Consider the following 26653-nt stretch of genomic DNA (forward strand, 5'->3'; position numbering starts at 1 on the left):
TTTGTGGGTAGCGTGCGGGACACATACCTTGAAATCTCAGAAGTTTTTTTTCCTAATTATAAATGTCCTGTGTGTGTAAAAATGTGGAGAACGGAAAGAACTGAAAAGAATGTTTTTATCACTCAGAAATTCATCATTTTAATGTTACTGATGCAACTAACATGAATAAATTGATTTATGGCCTTCATCTATTTTCTATATATTTTATTTCATAGATGCAGTCTTGATATAAAACCAATTTTTATACTGCTTTTTCCATTTAACTTTTTTTTTTTTTTGTCTCTTTAGAGCCACACCCGTGGCACATGGAAGTTCCCAGGCTAGGGGTCCAATTGGAGCTGTAGCTGCTGGCCTACACTTCAGCCACAGCACACCAGGTCTGAGCCACATCTGTGACCTACACCACAGCTCATGACAACACCAGATCCTTAACCCACTGAGCAAGGCCAGGGATCAAACCTGCTTCCTCATGGATAGTAGTCAGGTTCGTTACCACTGAGCCACAGTGGGAACGCCCATGTAACATTTTAATATAAATATTTCCCTGTGTACTATATTTAAATGATGGAATGAAATACCATAATGTTAATATACTTTGTTCCTCTTTTGTTTGATAGCTAACTTTCATTTATTTTTATTAAGGAGTTTTAATGAACATTTTTGTTCATAAATAATTTTCTGTGTTTTGGATTATTTTTCAGAGATGAATGTTAGAAGTAGAATTCCTGGGTCAAATGGTGTGAATATGTTTAAAGTAAAGCCTTAGATTATTTTTAATCTGCTGCATGGCCCCACAGATGGCGGTGAAGAGCAGCTCCTTGCACTGACCATGCATTTCAGATGTCTCATAGGCATAGGCAAATAGAAGGAAAGGAACAGGGCTGTGTTTGAGTTAATCACTTTTCCTGCCCTCCTGCTCTTCTGTGGGAATATTAATGGGGAGGCAAGTAGCCACCAAACCACAGATTTATATTCTAGTCCCAAATAATCCTAGTTGGGTTAACTTCCAGACAGTGCTCCTTTAAGAGGGAGTCTCACCCAAGGAGGGCACTTACTTTATATGTTTGCATTTTGCCTGGCTTATGAGTCACTGTTAAGATAGTAATCATTTAAGTTGTTAATCATTTTGGTTGAGATTATAGTAGGAATAAGATCTGAAAACTGCCATCAAATTACTGTTCTCAAGGGTACAAGGTGAGAGCTGGTGCACATTTCATTTCTGCCAAAATAAAGGAGTACTCATTGTGGGAGGTAAGGAAGAAAAGAATACCTTTATACAGTCTGCACCCTGAATAGAGGACTAGAAAATAAACAGCTGCTCAATATATCCAAGTAAGACATCATGGCACATTGAGCTCCGTTTATTTATGGTTTTGCCTAACAAAAAATTTTTATTCTAAAGCACTTTTTTTTTTCTTTTTCTTTTTTTAGGGCTGCACCTACAGCATATGGAAGTTCCCAGGCTAGGGGTCAAATTGGAGCCGCAGCCACCAGCCTATGCCACAGCCAGAGCAACGCCAGATCCGAGCTGCATGTGTGATCCATGCCACACCTTGCAGCAATGCCGGATTTTTAACCCACTGAGTGAGGCCAGGGATTGAACCCACATCCTCACAGACACTATGTCTGTCAGGTTCCTAACCCGCTGAGCCACAATGGGAACTCCCCTAAAGTACTTCTTAAAGTGTACCACCTAATGAAGATTCGTATGTTGTCTTAAGTAGAGGTGCCTTAGAAGCAGAACCTGAGATCGTATTTGAATGTACATGATTTGTTGAGGGAGTACTCCCAGGAGAAACTTGTAAGGGAGTGAGGACAAGAGGGTAGGAAAGAGGAAGGAGCTAAAGTAAGGATACGGTCTTAGGAAAGTCTAGCCTTAGCCTCTTTAGGTTAGGGGTAGGAGTGGGGTGGTGTAGAGCACTTATTGACTGCTGGCTGCCCCTGGGAGGAAGACAGGGAGAGTATAAGCTCCCTGCAGGACTCTAGCCCTTGGGGAAGGGGACAGCGGTGAGCCATTAGCAGCCATCAGGCAGTGGCTGGGAGATAGGTATGCTAGCTAGTAAAAGGATCTGAGTGAGGCACCACAGCTCCTTTAACTCTTTTGTATGTTTACTTTGTACAGGACACTGTACTGAGACCTAGGGATAAAAGAAGAGTGTGGCGTAGTTCCTGCTTTGATGATAGTTGTGGTCTTGTGGCAGGGCTGACCATGTAAAGAAAATTTACAGTGCAAATGAAGAGTTTTTTTACGTGGACAGAAACATGTAGAGACTTGGATATAGAAATGAAAGGAGTGAACAATTGTAAGAGAGGCATATCTGGGGAGCCTCACTGAGGAGTTCTAACAAATGGGTAGGACCAGGTCAGGGTAAACAGACAGGAAACTATTAGACAGAGGAAAGAGCCCTGTGCAAAAGCTGGCAAGCGTGAAACAGGATGGTGTATTCATAGAATCACATGGGCCATAGCATGTGCAGGAGGCGGGGGAGCAGCATCTGATGAGATCTGACAAATTGGAGCTGGAAGTCTATAGGCCTCAATGGTCATGAGGCTGAGCTTAGATAATATTCCTACTGTTATCCCCCTAGTCTTCCTCAGGCCCCAGGGTCAACCTGGAGTGCACATTCTCCATAGCCCTGCCAGCTCTGCCCTCTGGTGGCCATGTAGCTCCAAGTGTGTCATTTAAACATTTCTGAGCCTCAACTTCCTCATTTGTAAAATCTGGTGGTAATAATGTTTATGACTATTGTGATTAGAAGTAACGAAGATAATCTAAAGATTTGCCATCATGGCATTATTCTGCTGATGTTTACTATTCTTTGTCATTTTTCTGTAGTAGATAAAACAGCAGTGCAGTCACAGAAATGGACAAACAGATCAATGGACTTTAATAAACCAGACCCGAAAACTTGCTTTTTCTTTTCTAAAAATTGTAAGCAACCCAGTTTCCAGGACTGGCATTATTGGTGTTAGATAATCTGTTTTCGAGGCTCTTTACTGATATGATTTTTTGTTTCAATCTCTAATAAAAAATGATTGTTTTACTGTAATAGTTTAAAAAGCACCGGATTTTACAGATTCTTAAAAATCTGTACCTGCCTCAGTCATGAGCAGTTTGGTGTCTTACTTAAAGAGAAGAATATTAGAGAAAATGGAGATGCCATTTTAACCAAAGTTCGTAAGACCAGAACTTCCAATAAGAGGAAGAGTCCTAAGATGTCTTAGGTGTCCTGAAACTTTCAAGAAAGTGAAGAGAGAGGGGCCCCGCTCAGTTGGCTTTCTTCACTGAGGGTTTTTAAAAAACAAAAATTATTTCTTCTATGGCATATGCTGTTTCCAGTCTCAGTATGAGTAATGTTATGTTCAGTAGACACAGAAATTTTTTATTGCTTTTATTCTCGACTCTACCTAAAAATTTCTCATTGGTAAAATGTCACAATAATTTTTAAAGGTTTTTTTTTCTTTCATTTTTTATGCCTTTTCTTTTTTGGGCCTCACCCTTGGCATATGGAGGTTCCCAGGCTGGGGTCTCATCAGAGCTACAGCTGTCAGCCTACACCACAGCTCACAGCAACGCAGGATCCTTAACCCACTGAACGAGGCCAGGGATGGAACCTGCAACCTCATGGTTCCTAGTCAGATTCATTTCTGCTCCACCACGACGGGAACTCCCTAAAGGTTTTTTCCTTAGCTCTATTGAGGTATAATTTACATACTATAAAATTCATCCATTTTAAGTAGACAATTCAGTGGGGTTTAATATATTTACAGTTTTGCATCTATCACTGCTATCCAATTTTAGAACATTTCTGTCACCCCAAAAGAAGCTTCATGCCCAGTCAGTATGTGTTTTCACTTCCACCCCTAGGCAGCCACTAATCTACTTCCTGTCTCTATAGATAGGCCTACTCTGGACATTTCATATAAATAGAATCTTATAATAAATGGTCTGGTATTTATGACTTCTTTCACTGAGCCATAATAGTTTTTTGTTAAGTGGGGTTTTTTTTTTTCATGTTTTACATTTGTTTTACATATTGTAGCATTTATCAGTATTTTGTTCCTTTTTATTGCTGAGTAGTATTCCATGGTCCAGATGTATCATAGATTGTTTAACCATTCATCTGTTGAAAGAGATCTGGATCATCTCCAGTTTTTGGCTATTATGTATGAATAAAGCTGCAGTAAACATTTGTGTATAGGTTTTTGTGTGAACATATATTGCCTTTTCTCTGGAACAAATGCCCAAGAGTGCTATTGCTGGGTCCTATGATAGGTGCATGTCTAATTCTTAAAGAAATAGCTGAGGAGTTCCCCTTGTGGCTCAGTGGAAACAAATCTGACTAGCATCCATGAGGACACAGGTTCGATCCCTGGCCTTGCTCAGTGGGTTAAGAATCCGGCGTTGCCGTGAGTTGTGGTATAGGTTGTGGACGTGGCTCAGATTTGGTGTTGCTGTGGCTGTAGCATAGGCCAGCGGCTATAGCTCTGATTCAGCCCCTAGCCTGGGAACTTCCATATGCCAAGGGTGTGGCCCTAAAAAAAAAGAGAGAAAGAAATAGCCAAATTGTTTTCTGGAATAGCTGTGCCATTTATATTCCCACCAGCAGTGTTTGAGTGATACTCTGGGTAGATTTGTGCATTGTGCATTCAATAGGGAACAGTTAGAAAATATATTACTTTCATCTTTAAATTTCTACATTCATTGTGACTTTATTTTTCTTTTTCCACTGCACCTGTGGCATATGGAAGATCCCAGGCCAGGGATCAGATCCAAGCCAGAGCTGCAACCTATACCACAGCCGTGCCTAACTCACTGGGCTGGGGATCAAACTGGCACCTCCGCAGAAACAAGCTGGATCACTAACGCACTGTGCCATAGTGGGAACTCCCATTGTGACTTTATGTCACTTTTTGATGAGAAGTGTTCTGTTATCATTGTTTTTGTTTACATTTCAGAAGAGTGTTTGAATGTCTTAAGTTTTATACTGGGAGCCAAAGGTAGCCCCTCAAATTTATATGATGGGAGATTAACATCCTATTTAAAGAAACATTCTTCATTTTGCAATATGTACAGATACTGAATTATTATGTTATAAACCTGAAACTAACATAATATGAAATGTCAATTATATTGCAGTTTAAAAAAAGAAATATTCGGGGGAGTTCCCATCATGGCTCAGCGGAAACGAATCTGACTAGTATCCACAAGGACGCCTGTTCAATCCCTGGCCTCACTCAGTGGGTTAAGGATCTGGCATTGCCGTAAGCTGTGGTGTGTAGGTCACAGATGCGGCTCAGATCTGGCGTTGCTGTGGCTGTGGTGTAGGCTGGTGCTACAGCTCTGATTCGACCCCTAGCCTGGGAACCTCCATGTACCACGGGTGTGGCCCTAAAAAAAAAAAAAAAGAAAAAAAAGAAATATTCAGTTGACTTTGATAGTAGAACAAATAGAATTTAATGCTTTTGATACTTAGGCTAATCCTATTAGTTTAAAAAAAATAACAGCTTTATTGAGTTATAATATATATATATATACCCTACAGATCACCCATTTAAAGTGTACAGTTTCATGATTTTTAATATATTCAATGATATGTGCCAACATTACTACGGGGCACTTGGAATATCTTATCTTACTGCCTCCAACTTCCATTGTTTCTCATGAGAAGTTAGCTGTTAATTTTATTGGGGTTCCCTTCTAAATGAGGAGCCATTTTTCCCTTGCTACTTTTGAGATTTTCTCCTTGTCTGGCTTTCAGAAATTTGACCGTGTTATATCATCTATTTGTGCATCTCTTTGCAGATAGTATAGTATAGTAGTCATAGTAGTAGTTTTAATAGTAATAGTGCTGTAAACTACTTGGCATTTGATGAGTTTCCTGGATGTGCAAATTAATGTTTTAGAGTAAAATTGGGAAGGTTGAAGCCATTAAAAATTATTTTTTCTTTTTGCTTTTTTCTCTCTCTCCTTCTGGTACTCTCCTTACATATATGTTGGTGCATTTAATGGTGTCCCACATTTCTCTGAGGCTTTGTTCATTTTGCTTCATCTTTTTTCTTGGTTCATGGTTTTCTTTAGTTCTAAGAACATATTTATATGGCTAATTCGAAGTCTTTGCCTGCTAAATCTGACATCTGGTTGCACTTACAGGCAGTTTCTGTTGCCTCCTTTCTTGCTGGTGTGCAGGTCATACTGTGTTCTTTTTTGGCATATCTCGTAATTTTTTGTTGGAAACTAGACATTTTAGATAATATAATGTAGCAACTTAGTACTGGTGCCCTGCCACCCCTGAAGGCTCGTTATTGTTATTTACTTGTTTACTTTTTTAGTGACTGGCTACATTATTTTATTTTCTTATTTTCATTTTTTTAAACACAACACAGTTATATTTTAATACACAACCAAAATACAAAACACCGTAGTAAACTGGTGGCATAAATATATGGTATTTCATTTGCAATGCATGACAAATGGTTAATATCCTTAGTCATAATGAGTTTTTAGAAACCAGTAATACAAGCATTGATATTCCAAGGGAAATGAAAAAAAGGAAAATCTAATAACACAAGTGACCAGTAAAGATTAAGTATATATGAAGATGAGCATTGTTTTATTGAACTCTATTTACTCTCCCTCCTTGCCCTGGAGTATGAAGTCTCTATGTTGCTTCTTAGGGGTGCAGCCTTTGGTATGCCCACAGTCACCCTAGGATGACAGTGGTTTTGGCAGGGTTCTTTTTGACTCTTTTCTCTGACCACACCCAGCTGTTAAACTCCACTAATTGCTGGCTGATTGCACTGTTGTTTTATAATAATGCCCTGGGGCATAAATTGTTCCCCAAACTGATCCAATCAAATTGGGGCTCCTTTGAAGGGATAAGTTCCTGAGCAGTAAGTAGTCGAGATTTCTTCTGACCCCAGGATGATTCCTCCCAGCTATTTCTTTCCCTAATTCTCTCTAGCATGCTAGCCTAGGCTCGAACTTCCCCACACACTGATGAAGTCGTTCCATTGGGGAACAATTTGGAGCCTTATGTTCTATGATCTACTTCTCCCCCTAGGCAAAATTCTGAACCATAGCTCTAGTGTAGCAGGTGGAGACAATGATGTGTTTCCTTTGAGTGGCAACTCCAGGTCTTCTAAGTTTTCCTCCCTATGTAGAACCCCCACTCTATGAGCTGGAGCCAGGACAATTGGGGCCTCATTATTTTGGTGGCACCACACTTGAGGCTTAACCTCCATCTCAAGAATGAGGGCCACCTGAAAAAAGGGAACCCCTTTCTCTCAGCCACACTTGTCTGGGACTTAGCCTCAGCAACAGGTAGTAAGTAGCTGGGGACCAGATGAGAAACACAGACATCCAGCTTCTCCCAGGAAGAAAACCTTGCATCTGGGAGAGGAGAGGGAGCTCTGTGTTCTTGATTGCAGCAGTCTGGTGTGAGATCTGTGCTGGGAGCTGGGATGGAGAAAGGGAGTCTAGGTCCAAATACTACAGACTCTAACTTTATGTTCTGAGTTGTAGTAGATAAAATTCTTCATTTGCTGTAGGCCTTTAGGAGTATTTACAGAAATTTTTAATGAGTGGGTTTTTTTTATTTGTTCACCAGTTTCGCTAAGAAGTGGGTCCACAAAGCTCTTCACATTGTCATGCCAGTAATGGAACTCTATTAGCTTTTTAACATATAATTTTGTTTCTGTTACTCCTAATTGCTCGTATTACTTGTACTTGAATTTTTATCTCCTTAGTAGATTGTAGGGCATTTAAAGAAGTAACCCTGACCTTTATTCCTTGTGGAATCATTATTTCCCCTAGTAGCATTTCATATACTATGGCACATAAAAGAATGTCAGTTATTGACTGTATCACTATCTTTTCTAGTTTACAGTTTCAGCACTTTGTGACTCAAAGTGTCATATCGTGTCTTCCTTTTCACCTACTCTCTAGTGCTGATATGTTCCCAAGAAGGTGGTACCTCTTTTTGTCTGTTGTTGGTGTCTCTCTCTCTCATGTGCGGACACATACACACATGGAAGGATGCTTAAACCATTAGAAATTTTAGTTAAAAACATATTTTTCACAATGTAAGAGCTTTCTGTAGAATTCCTTGAAGATTATACAGATATAATTTTAACTTAGGCTGGTTTTTTGCAGGATAAGGACAGAGAAAAAGTGAGAAAGAGGGAGAAAGGGCAGGCAGAAAAGCAATGTGTTCTGCTTTTAAAGGTGGGGGGCATGCCTTACTTTTTTTTTTTTTTTTTTTTGGTCTCATGCATTTTAACCTTGGCCCTTGGCAGCTCCGCCTTTGCAACTGCTATTTGATTTCCTACTCTTCTCTTTTTGGGGATTTCTGGCTGATGGCCCTTTGGGTGCCCCTCTTTGTTTGGGCATTGGTCATGTGTCTACATATGAGGCTCCAGCCAATCCTATACCATTCATCCCCTGCAGCTTGGGTTTTCTCCTAAAGCTAATACATGGCCTCACCCAGTCTTTGATACACTCTGTATTGGAGAATTTGGTAGTACTCTTCTCTCATCACTCTAGGTCATTTGAGACTATTCTTAACATAAATCATTTGATTTGTGTGATTTGCCTGCTCTGCTTCTTGGGCAGTATTTACTGCCCTCTGTGTGTGTGTGTTTTGACTCTTTTATTCAGTGTTGTTTTCTTTCCCAGGATGCTCCAGGATGAAACGCCATAGAACTCTGAGCAGCAGTGACAGTTCAGACGAGAGTGAGTAGAACCGGCCAACAGCTGGTAACCTCTGTATCTTTACTCCTTGAGGATTTCTTTTTTGACTTGAGGACAGGCTTTTTCATGCTTCCTTCAATGGTTAAAAAATGTTTCTAGGAAGGAAAGTTTGGGATACCATTTTTCTTCTTCATTTAAGTTTCATTATACATAGATAAGTTAGGTGAGAGAATTGATTTTGTGTGGCATATAGCATTTTGTTTTTCACTTTTTATTTACTCAAGCAATAAAAGCCACATCTACCAATGACTTAGCAGTGTTTCTAGAAAAGTAAGAAAAGTTTGAGAGCATAAATTGTAGACCCCACAGTTATGTTTGTAGCTCAGGTACTAAGTGCTTGACTGGATGAGTCATCATTTGTAAAAGGCAACAACTTGGAGTTCCCATCATGGCTCAGTGGTTGACGAATCCAACTAGGAATCATGGGGTTGTGGGTTCCATCCCTGGTCTCGCTCAGTGGGTTAAAGGTTAAGGATCTGATGTTGCCGTGGGCTGTGGTGTAGGTTGCAGGAAAGCAGCTCGGATCCTGCGTTGCTGTGGCTGTGGTGTAGGCTGACGGCTACAGCTCCAGTTCGACCCCTAGCCTGGGAGCCTCCATATGCCGTGGGAGTGGCCCTAGAAAAGGCAAAAAGACCAAAAAAAAAAAAAAAAGGCAACAACTTTATTAACAGTAGCATTTGGGAAGTGCTGAAGGACATACAGATTACTTGCTCCACATTTTCAGTTTTTTCAGTTGCTTTTGCAGATAACTTTTTCTCTAGATAGAACATAAATTGTGTTATTCCAAATTGTTATGAGGTATGATTACACCAAATCGAATCTCCTTAGCATTAGTATTGTTGAAGCTTTTACACCCTGGGAGGTCACCTGTAAATGTCATTAAACTCCATTATGAGGCTTTCTTGGTTGCAATTTAACTATTTTCTTCTGTGATATAAGGTCACTGTGCTCTTCTCAATCATGTCTTTCATATTCTCTTGGATGACATTTAGTTTTATTAGCAGGTAATAAGTCTCGGTATTTTTTTCTAATTATCTTTTGCAGGTCCTTCCACTTCCTTTACTTCTGGCTCAATGTATAGGAGCAAGTCAAAAATTCCAAATGAACACAAGAAACCTGCTGAGGTGAGATCAGATATTCAATTTTTAGACTTTAAAAAAAAATAGCTGCCTTCTGCCTATATACACCCAGATCTTGGAGCTGTGAAGAGTAAATTATGTGCCAATGGATAGGCTTATCTTTTGATGAACTTTTGTATTTTTCAAGAAAGATTCCATTTCCTTTCTCCCTTGGGAAAAAGTAATCTTCACTGTGCTTTCATTTTGGTGATGACACCTAAGTGCCTGGCTTTAGAATATAAATCCTCCCCTAGCTAAGACGTCAAAGGGAGCCAGACTTGGAGAATTGGGAAGGACCCAAAGATCCAAAGATTTGGCCTGTGATAGGAAAGAGTTAAGTTGGCAAGTGGGAGGCAGTGCAGGAAAGGATAGATGAGGAAGTTGTGGATAGGGAAGGAAAGGACTAGATTGGAGATCTGGGTTGTGGTGTGTCCTCACAGCCTTCAAGACACTACCGCCAGCCCAGAAAAAATGGGTCAGTGCTCATGAGGCTGGTTATCTTCTGCCCCAAGGGCAGCAAAGTGCCAGGGTTGCACTTGGACTTGGTAAGGGTTTAGTGATCCTGTATACTTTCCTCTGTGATGATTTAATGATGAGAAACTGACCTTGATTCTTCATATTTACTATGAATAATAGTCTTCCTTGACTGCAAAGGAAAAGAGAGTGTATATTAACTATCGCTGTATTACACATTATCACAAAATCAGTGGCTTAAAGCAGCACACATTTATTATCTCAGTTTCTGTGGGTCAGGAGTATGGGCACAGCATGACTAGGTTCTCTGTTTAAAGTCTTTCAAGGCTATAATCAGTGTGCTAGCTGTTCTGTGTTCTCACCTAAAGTTTGACAAGGGAAGAATTCGCTTTTAGCTCATTCACCTTGTTGGCAGAATTCATTTTCTTCCAGCTGGAGGACCAAGGTTCCTGTATTTTTGTCGTTGTTGTTGTTCGCTGGCTTTTGGTAGAGGACTACCCTCTGCTCCTAGGAGCTGTTTGTAGCTCCTTCCCATGTGGCCTTCTGCATAGATCCTTTCAAAACATAGCAGCTTACCTTTGCAAAGCCAGCAAGGGGAGAGTCTTTTGCTCCAGTCTTCCAAGATTGAGTCTTATATCTCATAACCATCACATTTGCCAGGTAACAACCTAATCAAGGGAATGATATCCCATCATTTTTGCCATATTAATTAGAAGCAAGTCCAGGTTCCACCTGCCCTCTTGCAAAGGGGTGGAGAGGCATCACTTTAGGGTGTCAGCCAGAGAGAGCATTTCTCCCTTTCTCAGGTCACTTTTCATTTGTTAGGTGTCTTTGTAGGCATGGTAGAATGTATTTATATGTGTCTGTGTCATGAGAAAAACTTAGCAAATAAAATGTGCAGAAACAGAAGCAGAACAAATTTCCTCCTCTATCCAGAGGAGGCTTTCACTACAGAATGGTGAGGGAAAAAACCTTGCTACTTTCCCATTTAGGACAACCAGTGCTAAAACTTAAAGTGACTCAAGAGCTTTGGGTCTTAAGGTCTGCTGCCTCCAAGTCAGTGAGAATATCGGTCTTTTGTTGTAAGAAATATGGGATCTGGGCTACTGGAAGCAAATTGTTTTGTTCATATGTCACATTCTGTTAGAAAAGAGAGATCCTGATGTTGTAGAACAGAACCAGCCTTGGCATTAAAAGAAATTGAATCCATGTTTTCCTTTGCTGGCTTATTTCATCTCTCTGAAATAATTTTTTTCATTATAATATGGATATTACCACACCTACCTCATAACTACCATTTATTGAAATTTTTATGTGCCAAGAGCTTTCTATTAGATAACCTGGTTGTTTCCCAAAATTAAACAATTGTAAGAACTCCCTGGATGCTTCCTTAATTTAAAATTTTTATTTAATAACTTATAGCAGTATGAACTCAGGTATATTTATTTTATACTTTGGATTATAATCCAATACTACATAATTTACTGTACTGCTCAGAATATTCTTTAAATCAGTGAAGTTATCTCTTATTATTTTTCTCTTTTCAATTCCATTGATTTCTGCTCTTATTTTTTTTTTATTTTCTTCCTTCTTGCTTTAGTTTTATTTTGCATTTTTTCTAGATTCTTGAGGTGGGTGCTTAGGCTATTTGAGATTTTTTCATCTTTTCTAGTATAATAATTTTAGTACTATAAATTTCTCTTTATGTTTGTTTGTTGTCTTTTCTGGGGGCCACACCCACAGCATATGGAGGTTCCCAAGCTAGGGGTCTAATCAGAGCTGTAGCCGCCGGCCTACACCACAGCCACAGCAACTCAGGATCCAGGCCGCATCTGCGACTTACACCACAGCTCATGGCAACACCGGATCCTTGACCCACTGAGCGAGGCCAGGGATCGAACCCGCAACTTCATGATTCCTAGTCAGATTTGTTAACCACTGAGCCACGACGGGAACTCCTAAATTTCTCTTTAAATACTGATTTAGCTGCATCCCATTAATCTCATGGTTTCTAATAGGAAATCTGCTCACATTTCATCCAGTTCAGTATATTTATTTCTCTTGAGACTTCCTCTTTGACCTATGGATTATTTAGAAGTGTGGTGTTTAGTTTCCAAGCATTTGGAGACTTTCTTGCTGTCTTTCTGTTACTGATTTCTAGTTTGAGTCCATTTTTGTCAGAGAATATAGTCTCTTCTCCAAGTTCTATTAGATTGCCTTTGTGTATGTTGAAGCTCTGTTGTTAGGAGCATACACATTTAGGATTGCTATATCTTCTTTGTGAATGTATCACCACGTAACGTCCCTCTTTGTCTTTAGTAATTTTGTTTGCTGTGAAGTCTACACTACCTAGTATTAATATAGTTTCTGGCTTTCTTTTGATTCATGTTTATATGGTGTATGGTATTTTTTTCTATCCTTTTACTTGTAATTTTTATATATGATTTTATTTGAAATGAATTTCTTGTAGATGCTACATAGTTGGGTCATTTTTAATCTACTTTTTCAATTTCTGCCTTTTAATTGGTTTATTTAAAACATTGAATATAACTTTCGGTACAGTTTGGTTTAAATCTGCCACTTTACTGTTTTTCTATTTGTTTCCTCTGGGTTTTTTTGTTCCTCTTTTATTTTTTGTCTTCTTGTGAATTACTTGAACATTTAAAAAAAATTCCATGTTGGTTTTTCTATGGTGGTTTTAAGGGTTTATCTTTGTTTAACTTTTCATGGTTACTCTTGGGAAGCAACCTTTAAAAGGAAGGGCCTTTTACAAACATGACATACCAGTCTACTGGTCTCTACCTTTTACCACTTTGAGTGAAAGAAGGAAGCCGTACCACCATTTAGGTTTGTTTATCCACTCGCTACCTTTATAAATTGTCTTAAATATTTTATCTACATACATTGAGAACTACATTAGACATTGTTAGAATATTTGCTTCAACTGTCAAATATTACTATAAAACTCAAGAGAAAAAGGATAGTCAATTATATTTACCCATATTTGTATTCTCTTGTTCTTCCTGTATTCCTAATGTTCCAACTTTCCTTTTCTTTATTTCCTTTCTATTTGAAGAACTCCCTTTAGTTATTCTTTTAGAGTAAGTCTGCTAGTGATAAATTCTCCTAGCTTTCCTTCATTTGAGAATGCCTTGGTTTCACCTGAAGAATATTTTCACTTGTTATAGCATTCTAGTTTGACAGAACTTTTCTTTTAGCACTTGAAAAATGTGTTGCTTCCTTCTGGCCTAAATGGTTTCTAATGAGAAATCTGCCCTCATTCAAACGGTTGCTCTCCTGGCTCCTTTACTTACAAAAGTCTTCATCGGCAAAGGAAGGATTTCGAGTGAGAGCACTGGAGTAATATGACTAGCGTTGTGCAAAGGAAAAAGCACCCAGCCTCAGCTTCCCTGTGTTACTCAAGGGAGAAAAAAATCCAGTTGCCTTCAAGATTTTTCTTTGCCTTTACTTTTCCAAAGTTAGATCCTGTTTAGTTGTCCAGATCTTGATGTGCCTGGCATGGATTTCTTTTGGTTTTCCTATTTAGAGTTTGATGACAACACTGGATCCTTAACCCACTAGGCCATGAGGAAACTCCTATTTACCAGTTCTTTATTGTGTTAATTCCGTTATTCTATTGAGCCTAACCTGTGAATTTATTTCAGTTATTATCTTATTCCATTTCAGATTTTCAAATTTGGTTATTCTTTTATATGCTCTTATTTCTTTACTGAAACTTTCTTTTTTTGTTTCAAAAATGTTTCTAATTTCTTGTTGAAGCATTTTTATGATGGCTTCTGTAAAATCCTTGTCAGATAATTCCAGCATCTGTGTCATCTGAGTGTGTAGGTGTCTATTTATGGCCTCTTCTCATTCCTAGTTCTTATTAGTATTATGAGTGATTTTCTGTTACATCTTGCACTTTTTATTTGCATTATGTCATCAGACACTAAGTCTTATTTAAGTCTGTTTTAGCAGGCCTTCGTAATAACCAGACCAGTGGGGAAATGAGGGCACTGACTTTTTACCACCAACTACAGAAATTCTAGGCTCCCATCCTAGTTCTATTATATTTCTAGAAAGATAATTCTGTTAACTTCTCTGGAAAGGGGGAAGGGTATCTCATTACTTCTCGGCAGGGGTGGAAATCTCACCTTGTTGCCTCCACTGACAGCACGGGGAGTGTATGGTAAGGGGTACCACATTACTGATGTGGTACCCCTTACTATAAAAACATTAACATCTTTTTTTGAAATATAATTCTTACAGCATATAATTCATCTTCTGCAGCTCTCCCATCTGTAACCACTGTTATCACTAAAGGCTTTAGCATGGTGGTAGGGTATGGGGGAGGGGTGGTGTTCTCTAATCTTCTGATGAGTCTCAGTCTTTGGAGTGTATAGTGGTCCTGAGTCTGGGGGTGAAGTGGGGGAGGTGGCCCTTAGGGATAGAGCTTTTTCGCCCCTGCCTGCTCTTCTGCCTGCCTGCAGTAGGTATCCTCTGGTACTCTCAGTCTCCATCCTTGAGGTTCTCTCTCCTATAGATTAAGGATTTTTTTCTCCCTTGAGTAACACAGGGAAGCTGAGGCTGGGTGCTTTTTCCTTCGCACAACGCTAGTCATATCACTCCAGTGCTCTCACTCGAAATCCTTTCTTTGCCGATGAAGACTTTTGTTAGTAAAGGAGCCAGGACACTGAGCACCAGCAGCCCAGACAGCACCACTGGGGAGCTTTTTTTCCAGGTTCTTACGCATTTTTCCCTGTGATAGCCTTCTTGAGTTTCCAGAGAAAAGTTTATAAGAAAGTGGGAACCTCCTGACTACAGCCCCCAGGAACTTCAGATTCTCATAGTAGTTCCCACTTGGCCCCCAAAGATTCATCATTATTTCTAGTTTAATGTTCCTACTGTGGCTTCTGCCCCAAGTAAGCAAATACTCCTGTCCTGTGTCTTCCTGCAGGCGTGCTTGTCTCTCTTTGAGTTGATCATTTGTTCTGTGACGCATTTCTCTAATGGTTTCACAAAAAGTCGTTAATTTGCTGCCTTTCCTACCTTGTTCTTCTTATAAGGACAGTAACTTCTTTCTTCTGACTCTCTGCAGGTCTGAGATGAAACCTTATGGTTTTTGTTTTTTACTGGGAGTTAGTCATTGGAATGCAATATAAATCTTTTTCACTGGGGCTTAATTGGTTACATTGATAGACAGATATTTTCTTTGATGTTTAGTGCTTTGGTGAGAGATTCCTTTGTGTGCCTGCCCCTGATTTATTCCCTAGAGAGGTGTTTCCTGGGGATATGTGAATTCCAAATATGACTCAAGGGCTTTGGTACCTTCTGAAAATTGTATACAAACTTTTAACGGTATATTTTTATGTGTATTTTTTTCTGAGCTAGTAGCCTTCATCTGATCCTCAAAAGGCTCCTGTTCTTAAAGATGTTTTTAAAAAGCTAATTGCAGGAGTTCCCTTTGTGGTGCAGTGGAAATGAATCCAACTAGGAACCATGAGGTTGTGGGTTCGATCCCTGGCCTCAATCAGTGGGTTAAAGATCCGGTGTTGCTGTGAGCTGTGGCGTAGGTCACAGACGTGGCTCAGATCCCACTTGAGTTCCTGTGGGCTGTGGCGTAGGCTGGCAGCTACAGCTCCAATTCAGTCCCTAGCCTGGGAACCTCCGTATGCTGCGAGTGTGGCCCTAAAAAGCAAAAAAAAAAAAAAGGCTAATTGCCCTAGAAAAAGCACATAGTACTAGATGACCAATTTGAGTGTATTAAAAAATCTTCTATTCTTTCTCAAAAGCCAGGATATTTTCACCTAATATTAGCCCAACTAGTCTATAAAACATACCAACCTATCTTAAAAGATTGACTGCCTATCTTCTGTAGGCCCAGAGTCTAATTTATCATGTCTAGAACTTTCATAGCAACAGAGTAAAAGCTCATATACTTTAACTCAACGGAGAACACTGCATACCCTCAAATAGAGCCTGTTTATATCACTTTGTCTCTATTTCTCACAAGGTTGATTATTTGGTTTTCTGACCCACGACAGATAAAAAGTACTAGGCTTGCAAACGCATACTTATTGCACAAAAGGGACATTGAGGGATGGGAAAAAAACTTTCAAAGCAAACTTCAGTTGTCATCTCTTATATGAAAATTGCCCAGATCTTCAAGTCAGGCTCAGTTGCTCCCCTTCCTCCATTACCAGGATGCATATGCCTCTGTTTGGCACAGGGTAGGGGGAATAATCAAACCTACCTAAGTAGCCCAAAAGTATATTGCTTTATGGTAACTGATATTCCAGTTGATATCAGCCCATAGTCATCAAAAATGTCCTGTTTAGGAGTTCCCATCATGACTCAGTGGTTAATGAATCCGACTAGCATCCATGAGGACACAGGTTCGATCCCTGGCCTTGCTCAGTGGGTTAAGGATCCAGTGTTGCCATGAGTTGTGGTGTTGGTCGCAGACACGGCTCGGATCCTGTGTTGCTGTGGCTGTGGTGTAGGCTGGCAGCTGTAGCTCCAATTTGACCCCTAGCCTGGGAACTTCCATATGCCACAGGTGCAGCCCTCAAAAGACAAAAAAAAAAAAAAAAAAAGAACGAGCTTGTATTCTTTGCTAGGTTTTCTCTGCTTTAAGTAGTTGATTCTTTTAGATAACCTGAACGTTTTTCTCTTAAGATTGTATAATTTGGAGTTCCCTGGTGGCTCAGTAGGTTAAGGAGCAAGCATTGTTCCTGCTGTGGCACTGGTTTGATCCTTGGCCTGGGAACTTCTACATGCTGTGGGTGTGGCCAAAAAAGAAGAAAAAAAAAAGATTTATACAATCTAAGAAAATTACTTAAGGTTAATTCCTTTTAATTCCATATAGTTACCATGGTTGCAGCTGTTTTTTAAATGCTTTTGAGGTGACACATATATTTGTCATCAGTTACGTATAGTTTCAGATTTAGTGACTGTGAATCAAAATTGATCTTTCTCTCTGCTTCATTATACATGAACCAGACAGTGTACCCCTTTGTGTCATATAGGAAGTAAATGTTTTGGCTTTTCCCCTAAAAAATGTCACAAATGTTCGGACTAGCTGTGCTTTAAGAAACTGCCCACTGAGAGATGTTAATGAACAGTAAAAAGCCAGAGCTGTCCATGAAGGGCATTTTCATTTTGTGGCTCTGGCAGGTTAAGCATTGATATTCTAATTGAATACATAGTGAGGCCTCCTTTGTTTCTGCAAGCATCTGAGAGGCCAAGATGTGCATGCACTGTTGGACTTGGCATAGCTTCTGGGCTGTATGTTAGTCTGTGAATCCCCTCTTTGACCATAAATGAACAGATATCTAGTAAGTACAAAGCCTTTTTGTTTCAGGAACTTTTGGGGAAACTACCAGTGCATATAAAACAGGCACACAATTAAGAACTTGTAAAACTTCTCAACTTCTTTCCCTAGGTCAGTGTCAATATCCAGATCCCTCATTCATAATCTTTAATTTAGCAACAAACAGCCATGTTTCATTTTGTGAGATTTCTGCATTACCTCATGACTTATATATAGGATGTTGGTTAACATTCTTGGGGGGCTCTTGCTTGGCAACATTATCTTTGGGAGTCAAACCATGTATGTTTTAGTTGAGCCATGAACTCACATCTCCTTTACCTCATCAACAATTACTTTTTAGACTAGAGAGGAGAACTCAGCTATATATTTCTTTCTGCTTTTAGAAGTAAAGCTAAAACTATGATGATGATGGTAAAATAACTACAGCTAGGATTTATTTAGCAGTTACTGTGAGCCCAGTACCATGCTAACCCCCTTACATAGTTTCATCTATTTAATCCCTACAGCTACCCTTATGAGATCAGTGTTATCCTTATTTTGCAGATAAGTAAACTGAGACATGGATAATTTAGACAACTTTCCCCCAAACTACTTTTGAAACCAGTGGATCAATCTAGGCAGTCTGTCCCAGAGCCATATTCCTTTCTTTAAAGATTTTTAATTTCATTTTAAACCATATAAAGCATTTGTCTGGTTCAAATAAACTAAGAACAAAATACATTCAGAGAGATCAGTTTTTGTCTCTCTCTCCCTGTTTTGTCCCCTTTCCTCAGAGTTAACTTTTTCCTAAGTTCTTAGTTTATCCTTTTATTATTTCTTTATGAAAATATATACAAATATGCATGTATGTATATGCTACTGTATGTGTTTAAAACTCACATCTCTACCCAGGATACACCATAACCATTTTGTTTGCGTATGTTTATTTTAAAAACCTTAAAAATGCCTTTTCTTATCAGAAGCAGATTCATGAGACCAGTCTGGTAAATATATTGCATATCACTTTGCAGATACCGTCCTGAGTACTGAACTTACATTCCTATCTTCTCTTCAGTATTTTATGTTCTGCCTCATACTTGAAATGTTTGACTTCTACAGCAAGATAAGGCAGACTCTTGCACTCTGCCTTGAGTAAAAATGCTTCTCTAGAAACCTTGAATCTGATGCTGTTTAATCGGGCTTGTAAAGTTGAAATCAGGCTTCCCATATAAGTCTGCTATTTTTCTCTAAAGACAGGAGGGAAAATTATAATAGTCATTGGATTTAGCTTTCATTTGTTTAGGAAAAATCTGTATGAGTTGATTGCTATTTCTGTAGGCCGAGGTTTCCCAGACTTCACAGAGTGCCTGTTCCCTGGAGGTTTGATATTTCTGAAGCCATGGACAAGGGCCAGATTTCATTGGCCTCTGCTTTTTATCTCTTTGTCTAGAGTCTTCAGGTTACTCTTCTATTTGGTAAATTTGTGTATTAGTTTCCTAGGGCTGCTGTAACAACTTAACCACAAACTGGGTGGCTTAAAACAACAGGAATTTACTTTCTCACAGTTCTAGAGGCCAGAAGTCCAAAATCAGCCACACTGCACTCCCTCCAGAGACTTTAGGGGCGATTCCATTCTTTTCCTCTTCCAGGTTCTGATAGCTATCAGAATGTACTAACTTGTGGATTAATGAGTCACTCCAGTCTCTGCCTCCATAGTCACACTCCCTATCTCAAATCTCCCTCGGCCTTTCTCTTATAAAGATACTTATTACTGGATTTAAGGCCCACCTGGATATTCCAAGATGCTAGCTTCATCTCAGAAGCCTTAAATTATTTATATTTGCTAAGATCCCTTTTCCAAATAAAGGAACATTCATGGGTTCTAGAAATTAGGATGTGGACATATGTTCTGAGGGGCCACCGTTCAACCTACTACAATATGTTTCCAGTTTACTTAGGAAACTATACAGAACAGATTTTCATAAGCATTTACGTCAGGTATGAAGACATGGCATGTTATGTGATTATTACTAAGCCCAAAGCATGATTTTGCAACCAGTTTATTTATTTTGAGATGTGTTATCATATGGAAAATAATGAAATATTTTAAGAGGTTGAAAAATAACTTGGCTCTGGAGTTCCTATCGTGGCGCAGTGGTTAACGAATCCGACTAGGAACCATGAGGTTTCGGTTCCATCCCTGGCCTTGCTCAGTGGGTTAAGGATCCAGCATCTCCGTGAGCTGTGGTGTAGGTCAAAGACACGGCTCGGATCCCGCGTTGCTGTGGCTCTGGCGTAGGCCAGTGGCTACAGCTCCCATTAGACCCCTAGCCTGGGAACCTCTATATGCCAAGGGAGCAGCCCTAGAAAAGGCAAAAAAAAGAAAAAAAGAAAAATACTTGGCTCTTTCCAGAGTATTCTTCCCATATCTAAAGTAAGATTTCCCACAGTACTGCCATTGCCTTTTAAACACTGTCTCATTAAAGTCACTCTGGCAGTTTATAGAGTATTTGGCAAAATAGTGATTCGGTTTCTCCCTCTAGCACACTAGCCCTATGCAAAACCTGTTAATGGATATGTCTGTGAGCCTCTCTTACCCCCTTATACAAAGCATTATGTAATAAACCACCAGTTTTTATTTCCTGTAGACTTGCTCCTTACACAGTACCCAATTAACCTTAATTGGCTAGGATTCCTGGTAAAAAGGTCATTTTTGTTGCCACCTCGCTGGTCTCCAGCATATTTAAGGTTGGTTTCCTTCTCTGCATTACTCAGGTCATATTATTAATCTAAATCTTCCCTAAATGAAACCAACAGGCATTTGCAGGGTTGTCCCTGCAAAAGTAGTAGTTGGAATATCCTTTCTATTTAAATGGCATCATTTAATTATGTGGTAGTATAGCCCTGTACTCTGAAATGTTGTCAGTTTAAGTAGAACTACACCAGCTGAGAATTAATTGCTTTATTGTATCATGCTCTGTGCTTCTACTTTCATGTTATACATAACTTAGTGTTTCTCCTCCGAAAACCTTGATTAGCATTAAAGGCTAAAATGTTTGCTTGATAGCATCTTGTCCTTTGATAATCCAGAGATGTAGAAACATTTATCTTAAACCTGCAAGTGATTGTTTGATTTTTTTCAGAATTAGCAATTAGTAGGTGAGGTATATACCAGTGTATGTATGCTTTTGTGTGAAAGTTTATTCCATCATTGTTTAGATGTTTATTGGGCCTTCATCACTGAAGTCAATGCCAGGTTAGCTGAAGAACTCATGGCATACTTTTTCCCTGTTGTTGAAAGGGGAGACATGCAAAGCCTAGCTTGTCACAACAATTTATATGTTCCTAGGCTGGTGAGTACATTTCTGTACTCCTTAGTCACCCGAGGGCCCTTTCAACCAGAGCATAGTAGTACATCAGCCTTTAGATGGATCCTCGTTCCCATATTGTCAGTACTTAGTTGTGCTTAATGTGCAGAAAATGGACTTGTAGGGAATCTCTTTGTAAGTCCAAGGTTTAGCTGTACCCATATTATCATTCCCTACCTCTGGCCTTTGAACTTTCCACACAGCTAGGGATCCTTTGCCAGGGGTAGGGTTAAGGATCCCACTGGGCACCTCTTGGCTGCCACAGTAGACATATCATTCCAGTCCTCCTCTTCACCCCTGCTGTGCACACTGCTGTGCAAAGTGGAAGTGTCGATACTTTGCCAGCTCTTGTACAAATAAGTTGAAAAACTTGGATAAGATAGATAACTTACTATGGAAATAAAGATTACCAAAATTGATCCCATCATAGGTAGAAAGCTTAAAGAGATCAACTTCCAAAAAGGTAGAGAAAATTATTAAGGAACTACCCCCCCAAAAAAGTACTGAGTCCCAATAATTCTCAGATTATTCTAGAGCATTGTAACAGAAGGAAAATGTCCTAATTCCTTTTATGAAACATGCATAATGCTGATACCTAAATCTAAAAGACAAAGACAATAGAAAAAAAAAACTGCAGACAAATATCACTCATGAATATGATACAAAAATATTAAATGGAGTTCCCATTGTGGCTCAACGGGTTAAGAACCCAACATAGTGTCTGTGAGGACATGGGTTTGATCCCTGGCCTTGCTCAGTGGGTTAAGGATCCGGCATTGCCACAAGCTGCAGTGTAGATGGCAGATTTGGCTCGGTTCGGGTATTGCTGTGGCTGTGGCATAAGCCGGCAGCTGCAGCTCCAATTGGACCCCTAGCCCAGGAAATTCCATATGCCGCAGGAAAAAAAAAAAGAAAAAATATATATTAAATAAAATATTACAAAACAGAGTGTAGTACTTTAGTAAGAAAATGTCATGATCAAATAGACATTCCAGAAGTGCAAGTTTGTTTCAGTATTAAGAAGTCCAGTATTGTCATATAGCATATTAATATATCTAAGGAGAAAATTATATAATTATTTCCTTATGTACTAAAGAAGCCTTTAATAAAATTCAGTACTCAGGCATTATAAAACATTCAAGAAAATGGGAACTGTAAAGCACTTTTTTTTTTTTTTTTTTTGCTGTGCCTGTGGCATGTGACATTACCACAGTAATAACTGTTGGAAGCAAGAGATCATCTACCTCTGGATGCTAAAATTACTCCTCGACAGGTTGAGGCAATACAGGATGTTTTTATAATCTCAGAGTATCTCAAAGATATTTATTAATTGCAAAGGGAAATATAGTAACCTAACGGTGGAGAAAACAGCAAGACACACTACCATAACCACCTGATCAAGTTTAACATCACCACTAACATGACATCAGCATTATACATTCCTGATATAATGGAATAACAGGGGCACAGCATCATTTCTGTGGCATTCTTGCTCAAAAAATGAATAACCTCAATCTAATCATGAGAAAACATCAAACAAACCCAGATTCTAGGGTCATTCAATAAGATATATGACTGGTACTCTTCAGGAGTGTTAAGGTCTTAAAAACATGGAAAGACTATGAACTGTCACAAATTGAAGAATGCTAAGGAGACATGAAAACTGATGCAGTGTGGGATTCTGGACTGCATTCTGGAACAGGAGGACATTGGGGTGAAAATTAGTAAAATTTGAATAATTTTTGTAACAACGTTAATTTCCTGGTTTAGGTAATTGTACTCTGGTTACGTGAAATGGTTTAACATTAAACTACATGAAGGGTATATGGGAACTCTGTACTATTTTTGTAACTTCTCTGTAAGACTAAAATTATTTCTAAGTAAATAATTTTAAAATAAAGTGATATCTAAATAAAGTTATAAGCTATCAGAGGATACTTGTTGCTAAATTTGAGAGAGTTAAGGATTGTTTGTTTTATGCAGACTTTTTTTTCCTTCTTAGGGCTGCACCTGCAGCTTATGGAAGTTCCCAGGCTAGGGGTCGAATTGGAGCTTCAGCTGTCGGCCTACACCACAGCCACAGCAACGTGGGATCCAAGCCACACCTGCAACCTACACCACAGTTCATGGCAGCACCAGATCCTTAACCCAGAGTGAGGCCAGGGATCGAACCCACATCCTCATGGATACTAGTTGGGTTCGTAACCCCCCTGAGCCACAAAGGGAATTCCTTATGCAGACTTTTTAAGAGGCACTGATAGTATTGTTTGTTTATTTGTTGGCAACACCCATGGCATGTGGAAGTTCCCAGGCCAGGAATCAAAAACGCAGTCCTACAGTGACAATGCCAGATCCTTAACCCTCTGTGTCACAAGGGAATTCCAAGAGTAACCTATACGGTTGATTTAAATTCAAGGAGTCCCAGAAAATAATTCAGGAAGAACCTTTTTATTCTTTATTAAATCCAGAACAAGCTGGCTTCCTTGTCCATACCTCAAACCTTTTCCAAATAGAAGTTCATCTGGCCATTTAGGAAGTTAGAAATGTGTCTCTTGTTGATATGTAGAGTGGATGAGGGTGGACTTTTTAAAAGGAGAACATTAAATGGTGTTAGTTCCATAGTGATGGTCCTCTCAATGTGTATACACTGTTTTCCCAGGTATTCCGGAAGGACCTTATCAGTGCCATGAAACTTCCAGACTCTCACCATATTAATCCTGACAGCTATTACCTCTTTGCGGATACGTGGAAGGAAGAATGGGAAAAGGGAGTCCAGGTACCAGCCAGTCCGGACACTGTTCCACAGCCTTCCCTCAGGTATTTGCATGCATGTACCTTTGATTTAAGGGATGATTGCTCTTGTGGTTATCTGTGTGCACTTGAGGGGAGACTTTGAGTGACTAATTATACATTTCTAATGCAAAATCACATACCATGTTCAGCAGTTCACTCAGACCAATGGCAGATTATACCAGCCTAGGATAGGTCAATAGTTAAAAATCAGACTTATTTACTTAAGGATATAATATGTACCTGTTCACAGGATAAAACTGTTTGAACTCCAATCTGAAATTATGATAAGGTTTTAGAGACGAGGATTTCCAAGTCTGACTCAACAATCAATAGCATTTATAGCCTTTGAAGAGCATTAATAAGCCCATAATAATTCTGTTAATATATAATGCCATGAGAAGTTACTTCGTTTTAATAGGGGCCTCATAGTGATAGCATCTGTAAATAGAGGGCCAAAATATACAGAATTATAAAATGCATAAACCCAAATGAAAGGGGATAACTGCAATAATTAGGTTGAACATAAACACACAGCCTTCATTTGCAAAGACTTGAGAAGAAAATTTAAGTAAGCAAGGACTTTTGGTTTTGTTGAAAGAGAAGAGAGAACTTTTCTACCAAAGGAAGTAGTAAATTTAGCTCCTCAGGAGTAATGACTGATTTTTTCTTACTGGTCTTTGTGTTCCCAGTGCTTTGCACAAAGGCTGGTGTGAAATAAAATGCTTGGTATAAGTTTGAGTGAGTGAATGAATGAGGGAAGGAAGGAAAGGGGAGGAATAGCATCAGATAAAGGGACTAGTGGGACCTACAACTATGAACAATTGAACATCTCTCTATTTCTAGTATGTATTAGGTTCATAAAGGTCAGAGGCCATATTCTTGAATTCTCGGCCCCTAGCCGAGGTTCTTAGATCTCAGTCATGTTTCAGAAATGCTTGTCAAATCATTTCTAAAAACCCAAGCCCTGGCTGTCCCACTCACAGAGAGAATGTCTGTGCTCTTTTAAGAAAAGTCTCACAATCTTGCCCAAAACATGCACCAACCCTCACTTTTTCATCATCATTGCCACCATCTTCCTAGAAATCACAAATCATGAATGAACACAAAAGTCAGGCATTTTCATGTCCTTACCATCAGTATTTTTATATACTGTTGCAGTAACAGGGGGGAGCCTAGACTTAGACCTTAAACCAGCAGTAATGATGCATCCTTCCCTCTCCCATCTAGGGTAGTATCAGAGGAGACTTTCACCACTCTCTAGAGGTAATGAGGACACCTCCCCCACCACCATGGCCACATAGGGAGCAGTGGTAAGGTGATCTTACCAACCCCAACAGGGGAGGTATCAGTGGAGTCCTAATGGGAAGTGAGAACGCTCAGCCTCACCCAGTAATAGCAAAGAGTCCCCACCTCTGGATGTCAACAGAAGCCAAATAGTGAACAGGGATTTCTACAATCACCCGGCAGTAATGAGGTGATATCTCCCCCAACCTGATCTCCAGCCAGAGCAGTGTCAGAGGAAGCCAATCAAAACAGATTTAAAGAAGATCCAGAGTCTCATAGCATGATCCCAAAATGTCCAGGTTCTAGTAAAAACAAAATTACCAGAAAGATCTCAGCTTGGTCAGTCAGTAGATGCCAGTACCATGGTGACAGAGATTAGAATTGTCTAACAAAGATTTAAAAGTAGCCATCATACAAATGCTTCATTGAGCAGTTATGAACACAAAGCAAATGAAATCCCCTCTTTCATAACTGATATTGGCAATTTTTATCTCATTTTTTTCTTGCTATAGGTTGATTTTTTTTTTACTGACCATTTTACAAAGCCGTCTTTTTGTTTCATTATCTTTTTAAAAATTTATTTCTGCTCTTTATTATTTCAATTCTTTTACTTTAGATTTATTTTTTTTTTTATTTTCCCACTGTACAGCAAGGAGATCAAGTGCTTTAGATTTATTTTGCTCTTCTTTTTCTAGTTTCTCAAATTAGGAACTAAGCTTATTGATTTGAGACTTCCTCTTCCAGAATAATTGTCATTCACTTTAGTGTATTTTTCCCTTGAGACTTCTTTTATTTAAAAGTGTGGTTTTGGAGTTCCCGTCGTGGCGCAGTGGTTAACGAATCCGACTAGGAACCATGAGGTTGCGGGTTCGGTCCCTGCCCTTGCTCAGTGGGTTAAGGATCCGGCGTTGCCGTGAGCTGTGGTGTAGATTGCAGACGCGGCTCGGATCCCGCGTTGCTGTGGCTCTGGCGTAGGCCGGTGGCTACAGCTCCAATTCGACCCCTAGCCTGGGAACCTCCATATGCCGAGGGAGCGGCCCAAGATATAGCAACAACAACAAAGACAAGAGACAAAAAAAAAGTGTGGTTTTTAGGAATTCCCACTGTGACACAGTGGGTTAAGGATCCAGTGTTGTCTCTGCAGAGTCATGGATTCAATCCCTGGCCTAGCACAATGGGCTAAGGATCCAGCATTGCCGAAACTGTGGTATACATTGTAGCTGTGGCTCAGATTCAGCCCCTGGCCTGGGAACATCCATGCACCTCATTGTTGTTGCACCAGAACAAAAATGTGATTTTTAGCTTATTTGAGTATTTTTTTAATCTTTGTTACTGATTTCTAGTTTTAATTCCATTATATTAGAGAACACACTCTATATAATTTCAGTTTGTTTAAATTTGTTGAGGTCTATTTTATGGCCTAGGACATAGGCCTATCATGGTATATGTTCTGTGGGTGCTTGAAAACAATGCTTCTGTTGTTCCTGTTGGGTGGAATATTTTATTAATGTCAGTACAATCCCATTGATTGATGATGTTGAGTTCTATATTC

The 26653-nt window shown here is 39.4% G+C and overlaps 1 protein-coding gene across 6 annotated transcripts in view; it reads left to right on the forward strand.

Annotated features, from left to right (window-relative positions):
• JADE3 (jade family PHD finger 3) overlaps positions 1–26653 on the forward strand; it is a 134492-nt gene that overhangs the window by 63343 nt on the left and 44496 nt on the right. For all 6 annotated transcript variants that reach the window (XM_047765692.1, XM_047765691.1, XM_047765687.1 and 3 more), the window contains 3 exons: positions 8678–8734; positions 9797–9876; positions 23684–23841. In XM_047765692.1, coding sequence (XP_047621648.1) covers positions 8689–8734; positions 9797–9876; positions 23684–23841 — 284 coding nt within the window. In that variant the 5' untranslated portion in view covers positions 8678–8688. The remainder of the gene's footprint in view (positions 1–8677; positions 8735–9796; positions 9877–23683; positions 23842–26653) is intronic.

The sequence above is a fragment of the Phacochoerus africanus genome, chromosome X (assembly GCF_016906955.1).
Source record: "Phacochoerus africanus isolate WHEZ1 chromosome X, ROS_Pafr_v1, whole genome shotgun sequence".
NCBI lineage: Eukaryota > Metazoa > Chordata > Mammalia > Artiodactyla > Suidae > Phacochoerus > Phacochoerus africanus.